This window comes from Opisthocomus hoazin, chromosome 18 (genome assembly GCF_030867145.1).
Source record: "Opisthocomus hoazin isolate bOpiHoa1 chromosome 18, bOpiHoa1.hap1, whole genome shotgun sequence".
Lineage (NCBI taxonomy): Eukaryota > Metazoa > Chordata > Aves > Opisthocomiformes > Opisthocomidae > Opisthocomus > Opisthocomus hoazin.
The window spans coordinates 17505347-17528540 of NC_134431.1; the positions used below are offsets into that span (position 1 = coordinate 17505347).

The following is a 23194-nucleotide window of genomic DNA, read 5'->3' on the forward strand; positions in this document are numbered from 1 at the left end:
CGTTTCCAGTTGAATTAATCACCTTTTACTGTGATAAAGCAGCTTAGAGTGAAAACAGTTTGTCTTTAGATTTTAAATTACTACTATACAAGATCCTAAATGTGTGAGTTTAGCATGAGCACCAGGCATTAACCCTCACCAGGATATAAAGGTATTAGAGGAATTCCAAATGCAGCATCATTCCACATTACCTGGAAGATCAAACAGAAGTTTCCCAACAACCTGCAAGTCTGCTTTATACTGCAAACTACAATACCAGCAACATGACAAAACAGTACTTAACAAGAGCGACAATTCAGTCTCCCCAATTCTCTTCTCCCTTCAGAATCGTCTCTTGAGCATTTGGGGAGAGAGCATTGGGGCTTGGGGTTTCACTTACAAATTCCATGTCACAGATAGTAAAAGCTGGATTCGTTCCCAGCTATAAAAGGGCATTATCCAGAAGGTTTTCTGCATCTCGTCCTCAGGCAAGCTTTTGTTTGTTTGCCCTGACATTACTGTGAAATCAAGGCAAGTTCACCGAACTCCCCCCCCACTCGCCCCGTGGACCCACCTCAGGGGTTGGAGTGTCCTCTAGTGGCCACCCAACCCTTCTCACAAAACCAGCTTGAAAAGGCGAAATCATCTGCTTCAGCCTCTGTGCAGCAGCTGGGAGCAGACTGCTGCAGGTGAATGACAGCTTTTCATTCCATTTTGAGAAGTGCATTCTTCATGTGCATCAGAAAAGACAACGTAGGTTATGTCAGCAAAGTCTTCAAGACTTCAACCATCTGTTCTTCCAGCCTGGTTGCTCCCCGTATCATCTTGCCAAAACACACCAAACTGTTAGGTCAGGGTAACACAGCTACTCAGGAGCTGCTCTGTAAAGAAGTATTTCTAGGAATATAAGCAAAAATGCTCTCTTCAAACCATGCTTCAGTATTTAGGAAAGTCATCCACACCTTCCCTGGCACATCTGGCTGCTTCAGAAATGCAAGGCTTTTGCCTTCTACCTCCAGTTACACTGTGGTGCATAAACTCTGAGCTCTAAACCAACCACCTGGAAAAAAAGGTCCCTTCCAGGTTTATTTAGGTTGCTAACAGGAGAGCTGGGCTAGGCATGGGTAATGCTGCCATACGTACTGTCTTTGGAATCCTAGTTCAGCACCTGGCTGCGCGGTGGGTGGCAGCTTCTAGCAGGATTGATGGGTGCCTAGTACTTTGTGGGAATGGGATCTTTAGCAAAGTCAGCAAATTTAACAGTGGCCAGACCACAGGGAGTAATTTGAGTGCAACAAGGAAAGTTCTGCAGCCTATGCATTTACTTAAGAGCAGATCTTCCCTTGAACTTGAAACCAACTTCTAATCTCTCCTTCATGACAAATGGGATGTTTGTGAGATATGAAACACCAGCAATCACGGTTCCCTGACTCTTGCACTAATTTATCTTCTTTTCCATCTACATGACAAATTGTTTAAAAAGGAGTGTGCAGCTCTGAAGAAGCACCAGAAGTTAACTCCTAAGCAACAGGAAGGAACGTTAACACTTGTGTCCCCTGCTTCAGCATCTCCAGCCTCTGCTGGACACACCTTTCTGCACCAGTAGAACAGAAGGAAATCAGGGTTTGTTTTTCAGGTGTGTTCCCCCCCTCTTCTTTGCTTAATTTTTAACTACCACTTCTGCCACAGCAGAAAGATTTCATCCGAACAGCTCCCCTGAAGAGCTCACCGTTACTTCCCCGGGAACTGTGACATACATTTTACTATGAAGTGAACATAAACATACCTGACAAATTTAATTTACTTGATATCATTTCTATGACACATCCATAGCTTTCCAAAGATGAAAAGTTGTGTTTTTTTCAGCAAGCATCACATGAAGGAAAACATTAACACTGAACTAGTCTCATGTTATAGTCAGTAAAAGGACATCTATCATAGATACAGGTGACAGGAAGAAACACGGACTGGGAGCAATTATCCTCTGGAATAAAGGCTGAGATATATTTAATTAGCAACAGCTGTATCTGCTATTATAAGTAGTTTCCTATCACAGCTGAAGCCAAAATATTATTCTCAATGCTAGTGAAATGGAAGCCTTGAACACCAGCTCTTAAAAATGTGCATTAATTAAGCATTGAAAGAGAGGACAGGACAGCAGAGCAGAGTTCCAGTTCCGAATGCATTAAACAAACTCCTGACACATTTGCTTTAGGCAATTCCTTGCAGTACAGAAATGGACTAAATGACCTCATGTATCTGTTGTCCAGAGGTCTGACAGCCAGGTAAGCGAATTCACTCTTCAACCCTTCTGATACATTAAGCCTGGATCAGTTCTGTGTGTGCCAATTCCAAAATACATCTTGCACAACTCCATTACATAAAGGTTTAGAAATGGTCAGCTGGGCAGGTTTCTTTTGACAGATTATGTTCTGAGGAGTTCAGCTGAAACTATGCACCTGCACCGTATTATTAAGTGCTTTTTCTAGTGTTCTAGTGTCTTAACCCTCAATTATGGAAATACATACTTATCTACAAAGTATTCTAATCACAACATGATGCAAAACCATGTTAAGAAGGCTAAAAAGTCTTTACTGAGTTTATTGATACAGAAACACATATTAATAAAGTTTAAATTGTGTAACACTTTTGCATGCCTTAGACCAACTACAGATTTTTCATCTTACACACTAATGATTAAAGCAGCTTGAAGTTCATTTCTTTTTGCAAATTTACTGCAGTATCGAAATGTAAAAGGAGTCACATACAATTAAAGTGAAGACTACTTAGAACACAAAAGGAAATGGTCAAAGCAGGTAAAACTCCTAGACAGCTTACAGACTATACAAAAACAGTTATGCTACAAGAAGTCTATTACAAATGCATACAAAACTACAGTGCAAGTGCTTGTGCACAGGGAAAACGTATTTACAGTTCCCCTTCATTTACAGGCTATAAGCAATGCTATTTCACAATTATATTACACATAAAATTTCTACTATGGGTTTGTTTGTATCTCTGTTTTTCTGGACAAGGGAACAAACTGACAACCTAGAACATAAATTTCCTGTATATATATTTATTTATTCAACCTTATCCAGGAAAAATAGCAGTATTTTATGCATCTTATAGAAAGCTACAAAATCTAGCAAATGTAATAAAAAAGGCAAATCTGGTGAAAAATCTGATAAAATATTTTTTACAACTGGGGGTGGGATGGGGTCAAAAATCAAACAGGGATAAACGAAAGACAATTCTCCCTCAATCAGTCAGCTTTAACAGAATCTCAGCAAGGTTTGCTAATACGAACCTGAAGTTTAACAGCATTTCTAAAGCAACTTCTTTAAAAGAAGTTTTGTATCAACAAACTGAAGGATGACCTGGTAGCCAAAAGTAGGAGGCACCCTGTACTACGTAGGGGCGTGGAAATTGTGCCACAACACAGAAAGGCACATACCTGGTATGACAGCTATTAAGCAGAAATGCCTAACAAAGACAGAGGCGACAGCCTTTGGGGAAGCACAGAGAAATCTTACATGTAGATTCTGTTAAGCCTCCATTTACCACCACATTCAGGATTTTCATTTGTAGAACAAAACTCATCTTAGTTGCCAGAATTACAAGATGAGTATTTGTATGTTCACAGGAAACCCATCAGCTCAGCGGCCACCGAACTGTCCCATTTAAAATAAAAAAATAAAAATCCGAGGGAGCAAGATAGCTTGGGGTACCATTTAGAGCAGAAATGGAGACTTAGGAAACCAGAGGCGAAACACAGCCTACTACCGTGTTCTGTGCCAGCAGCCACATGACACCCTCTTATCAGATAACATTCTCAAAGATATACAGAAAGCCTATCAAGCAAGTAAGAGTTCTCCACCTCAGGCTTAGACGTAGAAGAGTTATCAGTTTATTTTCAAAGCCGCACAGAACTTTGAAACACTATTTACCATTAAGCAAGTTGTGCGACGACTCAGTACCACCAACCGAAAACCCAGCGTATTTTTGGCAAGACAGTCTTCATTCATTCCTCCTCACAAAATGAGGAGACAGCATAAAAAAAGATACCAAAGCGATACCAACTTAAGTGCTTCTGATGGGGCAATGCCTTAACACAGCTTCATTACCTGCTGAGAGGGGGTTTTTCACGCCTCCCCCCACCAGCTTTAGGAGTATTTCACATCACTAGAAGCTGAAGGGTTTCTTTCCAGCCTTTACTGGTTTAGGTAGATTTTTCAAACAGGCTGAACCAAGTAAACTTCCCCTTCTAAACACAGTATCTCCTTCCATCACCATCACGGGAAGACTTGGGAATAAAGATTAAAGAGTTCGCATCCACAGAACTGCAGAGCGTGAAGTCTTTCTGTATGAGCCTGTTAAAACATCTACTTAATTGTTGTAGCAATAAACTATCAAGTTGATCACCTTCATTCCACCTCCCGTATGTGGACTGTGTGTACACAAGTTGTATTCTAGCCACCTCGTTACAGCAGAGGCACACACACACAGCAACACCCAAAAACCGCATAAATTTGGCTTTCTAGACTGTTTTCAGGTTCTACACGCTCTCCACAAAATGACATTCGGCTGAATGACCAGGACACAAGCCACTCTGCTCAGGCTCACGCTCTGCACTTCACTCTGCTCAGCCCCGCAGACATAACTTATCTCACACAACAGCAAAATCCACAGATTCTGCTTTCACGGTCAGTTTTCACAAACTCGCTGCTACGCATCTCCTCTCTACCCTCTTCCCCACTCAGAATTGCTCTGTGTTTCCAGAGACAGCAATCACAACCCGGACTACCCTAGCATCTTGTCAAAGCTAATCAGCTTTGCAACTCCTCACTTGCCTCCACTGCTTTAAAAAAATACACAAAAAACCCCCCAGCTTTGCATCTCTATTAGATAAATTCACTAGAACAGGTGTTTCCCATTAAAAAACCCAATATTCTGTAAAACATTTTTACCTTTTACTGAAAAATTAGATATAGTTTATAAGCAAAACTGAGCCTAACCAAAGGGGAGCTGATGCTTTCCTTCTCTTTCAAAACCTGGATGCCACAAGGCCAGATGCAAAATATTCTTTCCTCTCATGTCTGCAAAAGTTGTGCTTTTTCAGATTACTGGAAGAAACAAGATTTGCCAGGTCAGTTTTTACTAATAATCTTCATCCTCCATTAAACACACACCACGGTAAACACATGGCAGGTTTAGTGGGAGAGAGCAGCCAGCAAAGGTCTTTGGGGAACTGCTTAAGAATATTTAAAAACTGCAGTTCAGCAGAGCAGCCATGAGATTTTTAGAACATCTCTGTGCAGTTAGGTTCAGGGAATTAAATCCTCCTTTCCACAAGCAGCTGAGCATTTCACCAACTTGCTTCCTAAGGAATCCCTGCTGTAGGATAAAACTATAGCACACAACCGAGAAGAAAAAACTTAAAAAAGCTATAATGTTTAAGTATACAGCAGCCACATTCCCCAGCTAGCCTACTGCCTTGGGTGGTCATATTAGCAGGCAAGCAAGTGGTATACATTTGTCAAGCCCTAAGTAGTACTTTATTTTCTGACTACTTCCCACTTTCTAGAAGGAAATTACTTCTCCCTGTAATAAAGCAGGTAATATTTCAAGGGATCAGGCAAAGGCAGACTCAAGACCTTTTCTCTCAAAAAGTTTACAGGGGGGTCTGGCTTTAGTTCAGAGGGTTTAGTTTCTTCCTCTTCTCGTCTCTCATCCTCGATATCCTCACTGTTGTTGTTATCATCTGATGGGTTGGAGATACGACTAGCGAAGACCTCTTTGTCCAAGAAAACAATAGTTTCCATGCGACGGCGACGCACTCGTCTTCGTTTAAATCTTGGGGGGTTCTTCAGCCCATTTCCATTTTTGCTCATTGTTTCTTGATGTATAATTTTTTTAATGGTTCCTCGGATGGCTATGCGAGCCAGATCCTGGAGGCTGCGAACAGCCACTGGGGCTGAAACAAAATGAAAACCATGAACAGATATGGAGAAACTCCCCTCAAGAGTACTCACAGGAAAAGTTGTATTTGCTGGAATTAAATCAGGCCACTTGAATTCCCTGCTGTGATTACAAAAACAGCTCTATTCAACTCCTGTCAACTCACATAAACTGCATTGTAACTTTCCAAACAAAATATAATTCTGTGTTTCTCTCATTAACTGAAGAAAAAGAATGGGATGAAAGAAGAGTTTCATATTTTGATGTCAAGTCCTCACAATTATTTTAAGATACACGTCTTAAAGACTGTAAGACATAGTGACTGAAACTGTTTAATAACTTAGAAAATGGTATTTTCCTACCATAGATAACTAGACCTGAAGTCCATAAAATGATTTTTCTATTATGAAGTTACTTCAGCTTTGCCAAGTTCTTCGCTCATAAAACATGAGTACTATTTATACTCTTCAAAAACTGCTTCAGACTTTGTGGGTGAAGACTGGCTGGAAACCATTTGGTAAAAGTAATTATAGAAGCATACAATAAGTTACCGTATTAAAATACCTCCCACATCAATGGTTTGGAAGACTGTTCCGTCTTCTGCACTTTGCTGCCAGCTCGTAAGTGCACAACATAACTCAAGCAACTTAAAGAAAAAAATGTATTAATGTACACACATTCCTGTGCTAAAGTGAATTCAAACTGAAACAATAAAAAAACCCAGTCTTCCATTGACAGGTAAGCATTCCTCGGACCTGAATGAAGGAACCAGAAAAAAAAAAAAAAATCACCTATAATACCTATGTAGGTCTCGCTACAAAGCCACCATAAAAAGTATGCTGAAATACGCATTTAGTGGACTTTATAGCACTGTACGGACTGCTTACCGAGCTGTTTTTTGTCATGCAAAGACACCTTTCCAGAATAAGAACAAAGCCTGACTAATCTCTTTATGGAAGCATCTCTCTCTTCATGTGTTCTTCAGAGGCCTCTCTACAGCGAAGTCTTAATCTAAAGATTGAGGCCACTGTGTATGACCTGCATTTCAAACAGCTCAGCAAAAATTACACAACTTCTATCCCTTGAGTGTTCAGGTTCAGGATAATTCTGAATTGTGGGGCGGTGAGAGCCTTTGAGCAGACAGAATGTTTGTTCACTGGTACTGCTAGTGTATTTTCCATCATGATGGCACAGTGCCCGAGAACCATGGCAGTACACAATTCAGGATCAAAGCAGATGTCTGCAATAGCAAAAACCATGACCAAACATCCCACAAAGTTTAGGTACAATTTCACAAGAAATCATTTGTGTTTAGAATCTATTTTATGCAATTTTGACTCCCGCATCAGACTTCTGTAGATATCCTCAAAGACAGACTGGGATCCAACATAAGACTTTGATAACTGCTCAAAGAAGGAAGCAGTTGGAGTCATTTTCCTTGAAAGGATTCATAGGGATGTTACACCTAAGGAAGCAAGATGCAGCTTATAGCCAAATAGCTGAAGAAACCTCCCCCATGCTCAAGAATGTCTGTACTCACGCAAGTGAACAAGCCTTGATTTTCCTGAATCTGCGTGGTTCGGCTGAATCAAAGGAGCAAAAGAAACAGCAAGTATCTTCTTGGTCTCCCAGGCAGAAGGACCAGTACGAGTTATCTTAGTCAACTAAACCAAAACAAAGAGATTATTGTCCATTGTGTGTACTACAGGAAGATTTTTGAACAAAAAATGAACAGAAGACTTTTCTGCCTGGACAAGTGGTTAAAGCACTAGAAACTACAACAGTAAAAGTTAGGTAATAAGGAGAAAGAAACACTGGGGCTTTTTTGAGAAAACTGAGAACTCCTTAAAGGATTAACCCCAAGTAACTTCATCTGCTGCAACAGAGCATGGGCAATGGCAGTCTGGGCCACCCTGCTTTCCCAGTTCCTCCTCAGTTCTGAACCAGAACTGCTATGTCTGACCCCTGAGAAAACACGTCAGTCACCGATAAGCGTTCACTCTTGAAGGAAGTCTGCAGATCATTTGATTTCTCCTACAGCTCACATCTCTTGCGCTAACTCATTGCACAGCACCTCGCTGGGAAGACATTGCACTCTGCTTATCACAACCACCCTGACAGAGGCAACAGCTCAGATAGCTACACCTCAGCCATACAACTCCATTAAAACAACACACTTTCACACCAAAAAGATAACCCAAATTACTATCTTGAGTGCAGAATTAAGAATAACTGAAAGAGAAATATGAGTTGAAAGGCACCCAACCTTCTCTTCTAGAGGCATGACAAGAATTCCCCCAACTTTCAACAGGTTCTTCATGTAGTCTTCATGTTCCTTCTGTACTCCAGCACCACAGTAAACACGGTCATATTGAGTACAGTCCGGAGAAATCTCTAAACAATTGCCAGTAACAAAAGATGGCTCACAAAATTCAAATCTGAAAATGAAGAGGATGTGTATCATAAAAGAGTATTACAGTTTATCAGATGAATTTCTCATGATGCTGAAAAAATGACACGATGAAAAATACTTCAGAAAAAAAGGTTTCAGACAATTTCTCCCCTGAAGTCCGCGTACTCTAGACATTATCAACCACAGCTAGAAGTCTCAAAACCACATAATAACGAGGTGAGAATTCATAGATTAAAATCTCCAAAGGCTAAGGATGCCTAATTTCATACTTGAGTAGCACAAAACTCTTCAGAATGAGCTATTTTTAGTCACCTGATGCTGACTCAGTTATAATATGCAAATATAAATATTAGATCTGCAATTCCAAATGTTAAAGTCTTTTAAGGACTTCATCAGGGTTTTTTTGGCATTTTTAAAAAGTTTTAAAATGGTTTTCAGATGTTGGGGGAAAATATAACCCGGTGCTTCAGAAATATGCTTTGCTGAAGCCAATGGAAGTTTTGCCATTAGCTTTTAAAGAACTGCGATTTCACCCTTCATAAGAAGAATTTTTGCCTATAGCATTTCTGATTCAGTTTAGAAGAAAAATGAACAATTCTATGATGCTTCTGGTTTTCTTACATGTTCCAAATCTATGTAAGCTTCAAGTCCCACATTTAACAGCTGATTTTGATAGAAGTTGTAGAACATATCCATTCGTTTACTGGTATCTTGAGAGGTAGCTCAATATAGCACCTATTTATTCCTAAACACTTTCTGAAGCTTTCTGCTTTTGCAAAGTGTGCTAGACATTCAGAGCAGCCAGCTAACAGTTCCCGAACATGGTGTTCTAACAGCATAACCCAGCAGCCATTTCTCTCAGCAATGCCAATTTTCCAGTCATGTTCATTTCTGAATTCAGCTCACTTTTGCTCCATAGCTATATTTGTCTGCAGAGAGAAAAAAGTGATCCTTAAAACACCTATTCAAACAATAGCAAAATGACTCTGAAAAAATCTCAGTCATCTATGTGCAAGCACCTTCCAAGCTGAAAACTTTTGGTCTACTGTCAACATCAAGAAAATAGAGCCCTCTCAGCAGCAGCTTTCCAATGCAGCAGCAACAGCACAAGGCTGAGGAGTTTAAATCCTAGCATGTAATGACTTTAATTTTCTTCCTCCCGTGAGAGGAGGACTATCAAGTATCCAGAGATGCTTTACTTCCTTGTTTGAACAAACTGTGAAACGGATCCAAAAATATGACAGCCACAACTTTAATTGCTGAGGTTACTGTTGGCAATGGTTATCTTGCTGGAAAGTTATTATTTGTGACAGCAGCAGAATGGAGGTTCTAAGGAAGAACATAAATCAAATCCCAAGCAGTTTTAGTTCCAACTTCACCATCATAACACTACCCTCATATTTTAAAATATCATTTTTCTTCTTCTCAGATAGAACATATTAGGCCACCACAGAAATCCGTTTGTACTCTTCTGATAACCATGCATGCTCTCAGATCACAACCATAACTATTCCTGTTACGTGCAAGTTTCAAGTTGTTACCTGCAAGTGCATTTTAAAATGAGCAACCTTCTTCAGCTTCCTCTGAGCTCTGCAACATCAGCACTGCTATTAAAAACACTGCAAAAATTCCTGAAACTCCCCCCCAATACACATCAGCTTAGAAGGTCACACACTGCAGCTCAGCAAGCCTAAGGAGCCAGAATCCTCAGATTACCCTGAATCCAGAGCTGCCACACAGGCGCAAGAACTGCCATGACTAAAGCCAAACGCACATAATGAATCCAAACGAGCATTCTGCATTCTTACTTGTCAAAGCTGTCACTTGTTTTAATGAAGAAGTCCAATTTCTGCTTCGCATATTCGATCACATCGGAATGAAGCTCCACACCATGGTTAACACCAAAAGGACCTGCAAATTTAGAACTCTAGGATAATGATAACAGGCAACAACACAAAATCAAGCAGGACTGAATACAGTTTTGGTTAATTCCTATGATGGATTGCTCCTCAAGTGTCAGACAGGTCAGCTATCTTGGTACTACAATGGGAACTGCAACCCTATACCTGCAATTTCTGGCCGCAAATGAGGCTGTTTTGCACAATTAACTTTGAATCATTTGCTCTTGACTATGCAGGAAATTCCTCTGTAGGAGGGAAACACTGATACTATTGCTGTAAAACTGACCACCTGGAAAAAAATCCAATGTAGAAGAATAGCCTGCATGTTTTAATAAATCTCTCAAAAAAATCTTTATGTTATTTTTATACCCCCTTGCTGACATGCTAAATATCTCCTCAAAGGAACCAGGAACAGTCACCATACACTGTACCTCAATTAACAGCAAAAATAAATTGGAAAATACAGAAGTTGTTCAGCACCCACACTTCTTATTCTGAACTGACTTGGTAACTCTTACAAAAGATTCAAAAACCCCGGAGTTACATACTGGCAGCCCACATAATCTCAACAAATCTAGCAGAAAACCACAAATGTGATACCATGAAAAGCCACGGGAGACGGGAGCAAGACTCTACCCTGACAGCAAACATTTCAGCAGTTAAAATTCTTGACACCTCCACGAAAGGAAAATATGTACCCTACAGTCATTTGCTATCCATCCTGGCAGCACAAGTGCTGACTGAAGCACTAAAGGGCGAACTGCAACTGTGTAATTGCACTTTGATGCCTTGCTTTGTGCCTACTGTAGATGGGGTCATGAAGTCTGTTCTGAAGCACTAACCGCTTTCCAGAGACTATTCCCACCTGTATGCTGGGAAGAGTCAAAACTGGATCTCAAACATGTTTCAGTTTAGACAGGACAGTGTAAAAACAAATGAGGCACAGAGCAGCTATAGTCTCAGGTTTTTGCAGACATGCTCAATTCTAGTTTAAACGGGACACTACTGCTCCTGAGCTGGGTTCTTGCTGAAGGGGCAACAAACCCAAGCTTGTGTCCAGTCCTGCAGGAATCCCCTACAGCCATCAGTTCCAGAGAGAATGTTACAAGAATTCTGATAAACTGGCCAGTTGGATTAATGCGTTCTTTACCTTCCCAGCTACCTTTTAGTGTCATTACTTGAGGAATGCTTCATTCCCACTAACAAAACTTTTTATTTTCTAATCTAACGTAAACAGTTAACATGATTGAAAAGGTATTTACCCAAGATGAGTCCAACCATAGAACTCAGGTAACCAGTGCCACTGCCAAGATTCAAAAATGACAGCCCTGGTTGGAGGTCCAAAGCTTCCATCACTTCAGAGTAAATGCACGGTGCTGAGAGATGAATATTTCCATGCTTCCATGCCAAGTCCTTGTATGCATTGTCTTTGAACTCTTCCAGGTAGTAATCTGCTCGATCAATGGCTCGGAACGCTTGTTCTACCAGTTCTGTCCGGATGTATTGTGCTTCCTTCAGGTTATCAATTAATTCATCATTATCTTCTCCTGCACTCACTGCACCTCCCATCTTCAACAGCTTTCTATAAGCACTAAAACCAAAAGAACAATAAAGGAAGGTAAGGTATACAGCATACAGTTGAACACTAACTCATGCTGCTGTATATGAAGTACTTTGAGAGAGACCTTTGGGTACTCTGAGGACCACAAGCAGCAGAAAAACATTACCACCAGCACCCCCACCCCCAGTCAAACAGCGAAAAACAAAATGCAGCAGATTCGGCATCTAGTACTTGACACTGTTGAGGAAAATCACAATAGACAATGTAAATGTGCAATGCCTGTCTTCAAACACTACCAACGCTTTACTAGCATGTCAGCTTTTTCACTGAACCCTTTTATATACAGGATTATTCTAGCTCCTATGCTTATAGGTCATTTTTTGTTGCAAATCCAACCGACAGTGCAAGTTTGGCTTGCCTGTCAGAACTCTTGCCACATGCAGACTTTCTATCTCTACTAGCATCAAGGCAAAACTAAGAGACTAAAGCACAGGCAGCAAAAACCAGAAAAATCTCAAATTACATTTCCTCTGAACATGCATCAGGATGCCGATTTCACAGAGGTTAAAACTGACCCAGAGTACAAGCTTGCTTACTTTAGCAAATGCACTTTCACATGGCCCATCTTTCAAGCTTAAGCTACGATCCATCAGTAAAACACTTAACGATACAGACAGGAACTATGGAGAGAATTTCCACTGAAGGCTGTGGAATTTCTTCGGTCCTCACAAGTCCTAGACGAGCTAACCCCCAATTTGGAAACTCCTCAGTGACACAGATTTATGAATTACAAACACTTCAGACTTCACTAACACAATCATCTCCAGCAACCTATTCAGGCTTATTGGTGTGGGGGTAAGAAAAGCAAGAAAGCAAGCACCTTCCTGGACTGTGCATTACACTAAGCATGGCTATATGCTTCATGTACTAAAATATCTATAGGTTTTAAAGAAAATGCTACAGGGGGAGAAGAACACAGAATAGTTTACCACTCAAAATTAATCTAGCTTTTCTTCCCTACCCATATCTTAAAAAAACCAATCCTTTTCAGAAAACACGATTTTTTTTTTTAAATGCATTTATTTACAATGCCTTTCTCTGGTGACAACAATAACCACAGAAGCAGCAGCTTCAGAATTCTTTCCTGGGATCAGAAGATCTGCCTACAGCTGAATTGTTGGGGTTTATTTGTCACACTCAGCAAGAGCAAATTGTACACTTTCAGAGGAAACAAAGAAAAGCTAGAGGAGTCTAAGGAAATTTCACAGTCATACAAATAACACACCACCCTGATTACCTGTAGAGACACACAAAACAGGATATACTTAGGCAGGGAACTCAAGCCAGTTTTTCATACATTAATGTCTCAAACACATCAATCCCATTTCAGACCATCACCAAAACTTAAAAAAACGCCACCCTCCCTCCTTTCTATAGTTACTCCTTCATTTTCTCCACAAAAAAATGATTGCGTTTTATTCCTTCACAGTGGAAACACATCAAGTTGAAGGCTTAGGTGTGTTCATCAGCCAATTCAATTTTTTCTTCCTCTGCTTCCATACACAACAACTCATTGCATCCGCATATACACGGTTGCTTTTATCTTTGGTCAGTATGCTTTACATAACATTCTGCATTAAAACACTTTTTTCCCTGAGGGTATTGATTTCCTTGACTTTCTTTTGTGTATTTTCTTCTTAGGCTTGCTTCCTTCTTCCACTTAAGCTCTTTTTGCTATTAAAAATCTGCATTTTTAGATTAAAGTATGAATAAAACATTGTGGCTTTGACACTGTTCCACTCTGGATCCCCAACAAATTCTTTTCGATGTACACAAGCCCTACTGAGACAACTGGTCCAACCTGGTTTTAGCTCTGCTGTATGATCAACAACTGTTCTTCCATGTTCTACAACATGGAAGACATTTTTATAAAGCAACCTCCAAGTTGTGACAGGCGTCAGTTACTTCTGAAATTATTACTTCTACTGGACACTAGCTCACTTCCAATAAAATGCATGTTTTATATGCAGAGCATAGAAATCTGATGATTAAATCCCTCTTTGGGTAATTCCACATCTTTGTTAAACCTTCTTTCCCTTCTCCTATACTGCAAGTGGGAACCAAGACTATGAGTAGGACTACTTTTTAACAAATTTTTTAAAACAAGATCCTCTCCCTCCACAGTTAGCCCAGCTGCACTTCTCACACTTGTAGGCAAAGCACAGATTTCCACAAATCTGAGCAAGCACAAAGTTCATGTGCAAAAATTACAATCATTAGCAGATGACAACACAGGTATCAAACCAAGCAGCATTTCAGTGTTGAAACATCCCTTCAATTGCATGTTGCCATCTTCCCCTTTAACAAAAACAGAACAGAAAAACAAACAAACAAGTCTGACGTGAGAAGCTGCATTCAGATGCCTGGAACAAAGCACTGAAATTAAAGCAATTTCTTCCAAGACAAACACCAGCAGATGCACAGGGAAAGACTCAAAACAATGCACAAGGCACAAATATGTAATTCTTCACCCCAACAGATTTCCAGGGTAATCCCTGCTCTGATATAATAGGCTCCAGAAGGAATAACAAAGGTGAGGCTATTTACTGATTTAAAAAAAAAAAAAAAAACAAAAAAACCAAACAATGTTGACACAGCTTTCAACCCAATCCCTTCTAACCCTCCCGAATGACAAACCGAAAGCTCCAGGCTATATAGCTCAGTCACTACCTGCGTTATCAGGCTGCTGCCGAGGAAACTGATGGAGATGACAGTGGGAGGGAGGTCTAGGGAAGCCTGATGTTGACATTTCCCCCCCCCCCCCACTTTAATCACACCTGGGCGGCTCGCTCTCCACACAGCACCGCTGCCTCCGGCCATGCCCAGCGCTCCTCCGCGGGAGCCCAGGCCGCCCTGCCGGGGAGGACGCGCTGGGGCGGCGGAGAGGCCCCGAGGAGGGCCATGCCCCACCGCGGGGAACCCCCAGCGCCGAGGGAAGGCCGCAGGGCTGAGGGAGGCAGCGGCCTGAGGAGGCGGCGCCGGCCCCGGAGCTGAGGTGAAGCGGGGTAGGGGGGCTGCAGCGGCCTGGTGAGGTCGAGTCGAGCAGGGACCGGCCGTGCTTCAGCGGACAGGGTCTCCTCACCCCGCGGCCGTACCTGAGCGGCGGCTGGGCTGGGCTGGGCTCGGCCCGGTGCGGCCCGCTCCCCTCCCGGGCCCGGCGCTGCGCCCGTCCCGCCGCGCTCCCGAGCCGTAAACACTGCCCAGCTGAGCGCCGGCCGCGCCACTGCGCATGCGCGGGGCGCACCACCGCCGCGGGGAAGGGGGGGCGGGGATCAGGCCACTGCGGTCCGGCGCGGGGGGGTAGCGCTGTGTGGGCTGTGCCATACCGAGGCGGCGCGGGGGGGAGGACTGTACCACTGCGGGGCGGGGGGCGGCGCTGGTTCCCTGAGGGGAGACCCCGGGCGGGCGAGGGGCTCTGGGATCCATCACGGCGGGAGCTCGCCCTTCCCTGGAGGCCCTGCGGCCTGAACACACACCGGGCCTTTGTATGGGACCTATTTATGGGACCTATTTATGGGACCTACACGCAGTGCTACAGACGAGGCCTTAACACAAACTGGAGCATATAACACGCTGGGCCTATGGGTCAGAGCTAAATACGGACAGGCCGTGAGTGCAAATTTGGTCTAAATACAGCCTAGGTCAACGGGCTGGCCCTCTAGGCAAGGTCTAAATATGGATCTGAGCTACAAATTTGGGCTAAACACAGGTGGAGCCCAGAGACCAGGCTTAAACAGGGCCTGGGCCAGCAGCCTGGGGATAATGTCAGGGCCTAAATGCAGACCAGGTATAAATACAGACTGGGCTAACAGCCTGCAGCTACCGATCCAGCCTAAATCCGGAGCAGGACTAAATACAGACCAGGACAAAATACAGACCAGGACTCACTTTTCCTGACCTGTCCCAGTTCACAGCCCCTGGGAATGTATCCCCGGTGTGGCTGCCTTCCCCCAGCCCTGTACCCCCTACCCTGCCCTCATTTCTGGCTCCCAGAACAGGGCTGCATTTCTGCACCTGCTCCTTCAGCTCAGCGCCCAGTTCTCCCAGTTCTCCCAGTCCTCATCCCCTGCATGGCCCCTGCACAGCACACCCCGCTGTGACAGGACATTGCCCCAGCTCCGGAGGGGATCAGGGCTTCCCGAGTGGATGCGTGGAGCAGCCCCGCGGTGCGAGCCGGCGAGGAGCTGGGGAGATGCCAGTCTCCTGCTGGCTCACACAGCCCTCACGCTGTAGCTGAACCTCCTGCGGGAAGCGTGGCCAACACCAGATGTTCAGATATCGTTGGTCAAGCTTGGGAAGAAATCATGGGAATTTAGAAAAAAAACGCTACTCTGGGAGCTGATTGATATTCTGCATTTTGAAACTATGAACACCCAACTTGAGTCACATGCTTAGATTTATTCTTTTTTTTTGCTGCAACCATAAATGCCAGAAATAAATTCACTGAGAAGAAAAGAAGCGAGATGCATATTCACCTGACTCCAGGGGCTGGGGCTTGAAGGAAACATGGAGTATTGCGAGCCTGCCTCAATATCTGACTTGCCATTCGTGCAGTGGAGGGATCCCTGTCCGCTGACGTGATCTGGTGAGCATTAGGGCACCTAATTTAGTTTTTACCCACCCACGTAGGCTTCTTCAGTGGTTGTAACCAACGTGACAGGGCACAACAAGACATGAGGGAAAGGTGGTTCCTCTCACCCGTCTCACAGTGAGAGAAATCATCTCTAAAAGTGCGTGACTGTCTTCATCCATAGGTGACCCACACAGCGTTGGCTGAGGCTGTGTGATCTGTGTGACCGCTAAGGCTGCAGATCAAACAAAATTGTTTGGACTGGCCTTAGATCTAGGACTTGATACTACGTGTGTCTACAAAATGAGAAGGAATAACCACATCTGGACAAGAGGCTTCTTGATTTAAGATTTTTGGAGATGAATTGTGAAAAAAACAAAATAGCTATCCTTCCAGATGCCCACGGTAGAAAAAAAATCAGACTTAAACTAGTAAACGATATTTAAATAGGAGAAAGTGAAGCAGCATCCAAGATGTATTTATGCTTTGAGGTGATTATCTCAGCTCCCTTCATTTACGTGATAGCAGCAGACTCTGCAAACAGGCACGGGCTAATACTGTAGATGTCTGCACTTTCATTTTGCAGAAGACAGCTGCCTGGGAGAATGGGATTATTCGTGGAGAGTGAACACTGAAACTCCTCCTTGCTGAATCAACCAAAACAGGACATGGTGATTGCGTTCGCCTCGTCTTGTTTAATACGGAAAGCACTCAAGCATAATGGCAACACAGTTGAAATCTGCAACTGCAGAGCAGACAAACTCCTTACAGGTGTGATTCCAGGGCTTCATTCAGCATCTGCTCCCCTTCCCGCTAGAGCCGCTTGAAAAATAGCAGTTTGTTTATTTTTTCCACAATAATTGTTAAAAGCTGGGTAAAAAAAATTCCCATTATCTCTTGAGCAGCTGTGCTGCAGGCAGAGAGATTGCAGCAGCAGCGGTGGAGGGTGGCACCACTTGTGCCTCCCTGCAAACTCTGACTGAGGCAGAGGTGAAGATTCAGTGGCAGCAGCTGCTCTTGCAGAGAGTCCCAGAGAAGACCACAAAGAGCTGGAGGGGTGTTTTAGGGATTCCGAAACACCCTGAGCCCTCCCAGGTGTATTCATGATTCCTTCCAGCCTTTCACCACCAGAATCAGTGAGACTTGTGGCCCCTCCGTTTCCAGACAGAGAATCACAGGAATTAGCCAGAAGCACCCAGGGAAGACACTTGCCCACCGCAAGTCCTCACCTCATTGCCTGCACCTCAGACGTGTCAGGGGCCACAGCCGTGGGGAGGGAATAGCTGAAGAGAGACTGTCACCCCCAAGGGACAGGTGATTTTCTGCACATTGCCCAAATCGGGGTGATTAACAGAAGACTCATGCCAAGCTGTGACTGGGCAGGCACACTTTCACCACTGCATGGGCTCACCCCCAGCTTCCCACTGGCACCTGCTGGTTCTGCTCCCCTGGGAGCTTTTTCCCCTCTGGGTTCTTTGAAAAGGTAGTTATTGCTGCAGACGCCTCCACGTGGGTCATAGCACCAGGCTCCAGCTCTGGAGGAAACCCAAAGTTGTCTGGTAATATTGCAAAAATACCCGCATTTATAAAAACAGAATGGTTGGGGATTTCATGGGGCTGAGATTGCGGTTTCTTTGTGCTACTTCTTTCCCTGCTCTGTAGAAACAACTTCCTTCCACCCTTACAACTCACCTGGGACTTTGTTATCCGCAAGTTACAGGCAGCGATAGATTAGTAACTCCTGCATCTGCGTTGTCTGCAAACGCGTGTGGGCAGCGGCCCCAGCTTGAAGAGCCCCAGCAGCAGCCTCTGAGAGCAGAGAAAGCAAAGTGGGACTGGGACAGCAGGGCCTGGTGGCACTGGTTAAATCCCAGCATTATTCTGTTTCTCAGCCATGTACCACAAGGTGTCTCCAGTAGTACAGGCATTGCTGCGGGGTTTGGAGGTTGCACCTCAGCGTCTTCTCCTGGGCTGAGGCAGGTGAAAATGCAGTCCCTGTCCCTACTCTCAGCAATCCCCAGCTCTACGGTCTTACCAGTAAGAATCAGGTCTCCATCCTTCATTAGCTGAGATACTTAATAGCTGAGAGCAAGCAATTTTTGTGAGGATGACCTTAAAGCAAGATTTTTCTTGCTTTTCCTTGTCTTCATTTCCCTGTGTTGGACAGTTTCCTCCTTCCTTTTTTTTAAACCAATTTCTTTTATAAATATTTTTAAAAGACCAGGCAGCATGAGTTAACTTCTGAAGTCCAGCTTATTGATGCTCAGTTAAAATGGGATGGTTTTAGTTATTTGAAAGAGCACATAGTAAAAATGCGTTTTAGCAGCTGAGTCAGGGCCCGGCAGGCTGAGCTCCTGCACTCGGGCAGCCTGACCTGCAGCCGTGCAATACGGGTGGCTGTTTAAGTCAACAGAGTAATTTGTGAGTGACAGAATTGTGAGTGACAGAATGACTCACATAAATTAAGAGCTGGAGGAGCGTTAAATCATGGGGTTATATTTTCACCATTTTCTTTTTTTAATTTTGCAAAATATGCTCTGTTCGGTTTTCTGGTCATTTTGGCACTATACCACTTTCAGAAAAATATACTTTATACACACATATATGCGTATATGTAAATACATGCAGACATATGCATTTACACTACTATTACTATTAACACACTGACAGCAAACCACTTGAGCTCCGCCTGCCCATGCAAAGGATGCATGCGTGTGTGTGTCCCCTAAAGCTGTCCTCTTGCCTCGCTTCATCAGAAGGCTCTGTGAGTAATTGCTGAAGCGAGAGGAAGGACATATGTCTTGATTTCTACTGTACTGCCCTGTGCATAACCACTGCCACTTGGAAAAAGGAGTCATAAAGACCTGGATTCATCTCACTTAACTGCATCATCAGAGGAGAGCAGCCAGGAGATGGTGCAGCCTGGCTGAGAGTGGGAGAAGGTGTCACCAGAGGTCCCTGCCACTGGGGACGTACAGCAACGAAGTGCTTCATCTCTTTGTGATGCTGCCAGGAGCACCAGTGAGCCCCGTTCAGTGTCCTGTCACTCTCCTGTCTCATTATGGCCCATCTGGCATGCTTTAGGAGAGGGTTGCCAAATGAAAAAGCTCAAAAAATCAAGCTTTTCATATTTATGGGGGAAGAAAATGATTCCTGGATCTTGCAAGTAATTCGTAAACTGAAGGCTGGAAGTAATAAAGATGCAGCAAAATAGTAGCCATCTCACATCTTCCTGCTCCTGCTTTGGCTTTGGTAGTCCCACGTGTCCTACCTGCAGACTCGCCTGTCGGCCTGCAGCAGCCACAACTTTTGTCCATCTCCTCTTAAAACCCACAGGGGCTGAGCCGTCCTGCTCAGAAGGCCTTTCCAAAACCTTCGTCCTCCAGCAACAGGAAAACATCTTCAGGTTTCCAATGGAAATGTATTCCTGGCCAAGATGAGCCTTGTTTGATCTCCTACCCGTATTATCCTCTAACTTAAATCATTCCCCTTCCTCCCACCCTGAATGTATTTATGAAGAGTAATCATATCCCCTCTTAACCTTTGTTTTTCTAGGCTAAACAAGCCAAGCTCTTTTAATCTCCTCTCCTAAGACAGGTTCTCCGTTCTGCTAATCACCCTGCCCGTCCTTCCCCGCGCCTGTTCAAAGATGAATTCATCTTTTCTTTTCCCAAAGAGAGGTCCCAGAGCTGCACACAATATCCCACATGAGGTCCTACCAACACCAATATGAAGATTTCTCTGTGTCTACCAAATAAATGGTTTGTTGCATGCGCCTTTTTGCATAGTAAATGGGAAAGAGATACAAATCCGTAACCCAAGAATTAGAACACAACTTTTCCCAAGGAGATCGCTGTTTTACTTGGAAGGGCATTCTGCTCCTTTGCATTTGTGGGTCCTGGTCCTTAGCAGGCCTTAATCAGTGCTTTTCCATATTTCATTTACCCTGCTCGAGCGTCAGGACCTTGTGTTAGAGGAGACACTGAGGGAAGTCTTGTCTGTGCTTCACTCAGCCTTTACTCTGGCAAAACTCTCTTTGAAATCATGGCTGAGGGTTTGAACTAAAAAGATGCAGAGGCAAATGATGAAAAGCATTTTGCATTCGTCTCTTCTCTTTTCAGAATGATTTTCCAGTTTTACTTGGGGTTTAATTAAATTTCTGTGACCCAGGCAGGGAGTTCAGCCTTTCTTGATTAATGCTCTTTTAGGTGGCTCTGATAAGAATTTAGCATCAACAATTGAGCTAACAAGCCCCAGTGAACAGTTTATAGCAGGAGACTAATTCTATTAACACTTTGCAGTGTCAGGACTCCACTTTGAGCTCACAGCCGAGAGGAGGGACGGGGAGAGGGAGCAAATGTAAAATTTGGCAACTAAATCACCAAGATTCAGCTTCTTTGTGGGCAGAGCTCATCTGGAATCTGTTTTAGCTGACAACATCAGAATTTCACCTGTTCTTTTTTTTTCCTCCTGGCTGATGCTCTGCACTTTCTTGGCTCATTGTGATAACGGCTGGGAAGAAGGAGCGGAACTGAATGGCGGCGTTGATAAGAGAAATGAAAGGGTAATGCGATGACATGATACTGGGGTAGGGCCTCTGCAGTTAGCCCTGCCCGTGCTGGCTGTGTACCGGAGTACAGGATGGTCAGGACAAAGATGCTTGTGCTGACAGTTGCAAATTAGTCTGTTGTGAGGGAAAAATTGAGGTTAACGCTCTGCAGAAATGTTTCAGTTACTTTTTTGGTGACAGCGGAAATATCTTGCAGGTCTGTCGTGCCATTCAGCATGGAAGAAGCCCAGCTTATTCACAAGCATTTTCTCTCTTCCCCTCTCCTCCCTACCATGCTTAAAGTACCACTGAAATCCCACTCTGTCTGTGCTAAAACACACCCTGATATCATTAAACCGTGGTGCAGAGTCTTGGTCAAGACATCACTGATGATCCACCTGTCCAGAGCTTCTCATCTCCAGTACCTGGAGAGGCAGTTTTGTACTTGTCTTCGAGATGCTCACAAACATCACACAAGCGTCTCCTTTGTGGGAGCCTGCAGAAGCCAGAACATGATGTCAGGGGTGTTGTTTTCCTCTCTCATCAAGGATAATTTGTGTCAACCAGAGTACCTAGAAATTACCCGAGAACAAGGCTACTTGGTGCTCTCTGTGTTAGTAGCAGAACTACAGTCACACTAAATGGCGCAAGGTAAAAATCAGATGCCTTCCTCCATCGCTGGCCACTGTCTCTCCTGTTCACTTCTCTTACTTCCTCGAGGCACCCAGTTAGGGCTCCCACTTGTGTCTTCTTTGGCTGGTCCATGTGGCTCTGCTGCCCTCCGAGGCTTTTCGAGGACCTGGGATGCCCATGGCCAAAGGGGCTCTTCCAAGGCTGGTGGCTGAGCGAGGAGCATGGGCTCTGCAGGGGAGCTGCGGCTCCGTCGGGACAGAGCTCTCCAGGAGCCATCCACCACCCTTCAGTGCCTCCTGAGCTGTTTCTCCTGCCCTCAAGAACAGGGACAGGCACCCAGTGCTGCTGGAGCTGGTCCCCCCCAGAGAGGCTGCAGCTGGGGGCCGCCTGGCAGGGCTGAATGGCTGCACCCATGCACTCATTCGTGCTGTGGTGTGTGTCCCGTGCTCACAGTATGTGCCTGTTTTTATTTTACTTATTTTACAAACCAGGCTTAAGATTTGATTAAATTATTTAGGCAATCTGATTACCTCTGCTGTCAGCGCGGTCGTTGGGGAGGATTAGCAATGTCTCGGCCCCTCATCAGCGGGAACTGGTGGGGGGCACACGTCCCACATCGCAAACTGCCTCCTGCTCAAACCCTGCCCCCTGTGTGCTTCGTTTGGATGACAGCTTTTTGGTGTCCCTGGATGAAACCCATGACAAAATATGCCAAGGGTGCACAGACACCCTCCCTCACTCCCCCCCCGGCCTGACTTTTGCTGCAACATTGCTGGAAATCGTAGTTGTCAAGAGGGGAGCACGCTCATCAGGGGACTCCATCCGTAATCACTGTTAAGAGGATGCATGTATCTAAGTCCTGGATGCTCCCCAATATCCTCACAGCAGGAACTGAACTAATACCCATGTTCCCTCTCCTGAAAACATGAAAACCCGCTGAGAAATCACAGTTGAGGGAGGCTCTGACAATGCTCCCCACCTCTCAGGACACGAGGCAGCCGAAGCATCAGTCCCCAAAGGCACCTGCCCTCGCGATGCTGCTGGGGCCGGGCTCGTCGTGGGAGCCACGTCATGAGCAAGCGGCGAGCACCGACAAAGGTCCTCCTGCCTTCGTCTCTACAGCTGTTGGAAATGGCCTCATGTGCAAAGGGCAGCGTCCTCATTAAATTTCGTGGAGGGTTGCCATGTGGCCAGCAGAAATTTTGTTTTGTTTTATTTCGATAAGCGGCACGGTAATATATTCACTACCTCCAAATGTAATGGGGTGACAGATGGGAGCTGGGCTCTGGCTTTCATGGGAAAGGCTGCTCTCAGCAGGGAGGCAGTAAGTTTCCCACCTAATCTTCTGTAACCTTCAGACTGCTAACAACTGTAAGAAGCAAAGCAATGGGTAGTTATTAAATTAATGACTTCATCCCCAAGCTGGTAATAAATATTTTACAGTTTCATCTCTCCACTCTGTAGACTGCTCTAGACAGACTAGACTGTTTATTAATCTAGCTTCTGGATTTATGTTATTTAATTGCTAAACAGCCTCAGCATGGTTGGGCTGGATTATTAATTGTTG

General features: G+C 44.2%; 1 protein-coding gene across 3 annotated transcripts; it reads right to left on the bottom strand.

Moving 5' to 3' along the window:
• Positions 1 to 2550: 2550 nt before the first annotated feature.
• PCMTD2 (protein-L-isoaspartate (D-aspartate) O-methyltransferase domain containing 2) lies at positions 2551 to 15085 on the bottom strand. 3 transcript variants are annotated; one of them, XM_075438701.1, is made up of 6 exons: positions 14971 to 15085; positions 11517 to 11845; positions 10162 to 10264; positions 8207 to 8378; positions 7481 to 7604; positions 2551 to 5956 (listed from the first exon to the last, which is right to left on the bottom strand). In XM_075438701.1, exons 2-6 carry the CDS (start codon positions 11821 to 11823, stop codon positions 5574 to 5576), a joined length of 1089 nt encoding a protein of 362 aa, XP_075294816.1. In that variant the 5' UTR covers positions 11824 to 11845; positions 14971 to 15085; the 3' UTR covers positions 2551 to 5573. The 3 variants fall into 3 exon arrangements, with proteins under 3 accessions (XP_075294816.1, XP_075294817.1, XP_075294818.1); XM_075438702.1 differs by lacking the exon at positions 14971 to 15085 and adding an exon at positions 14653 to 14909; XM_075438703.1 differs by lacking the exon at positions 14971 to 15085 and adding an exon at positions 14546 to 14599.
• Positions 15086 to 23194: the final 8109 nt, after the last annotated feature.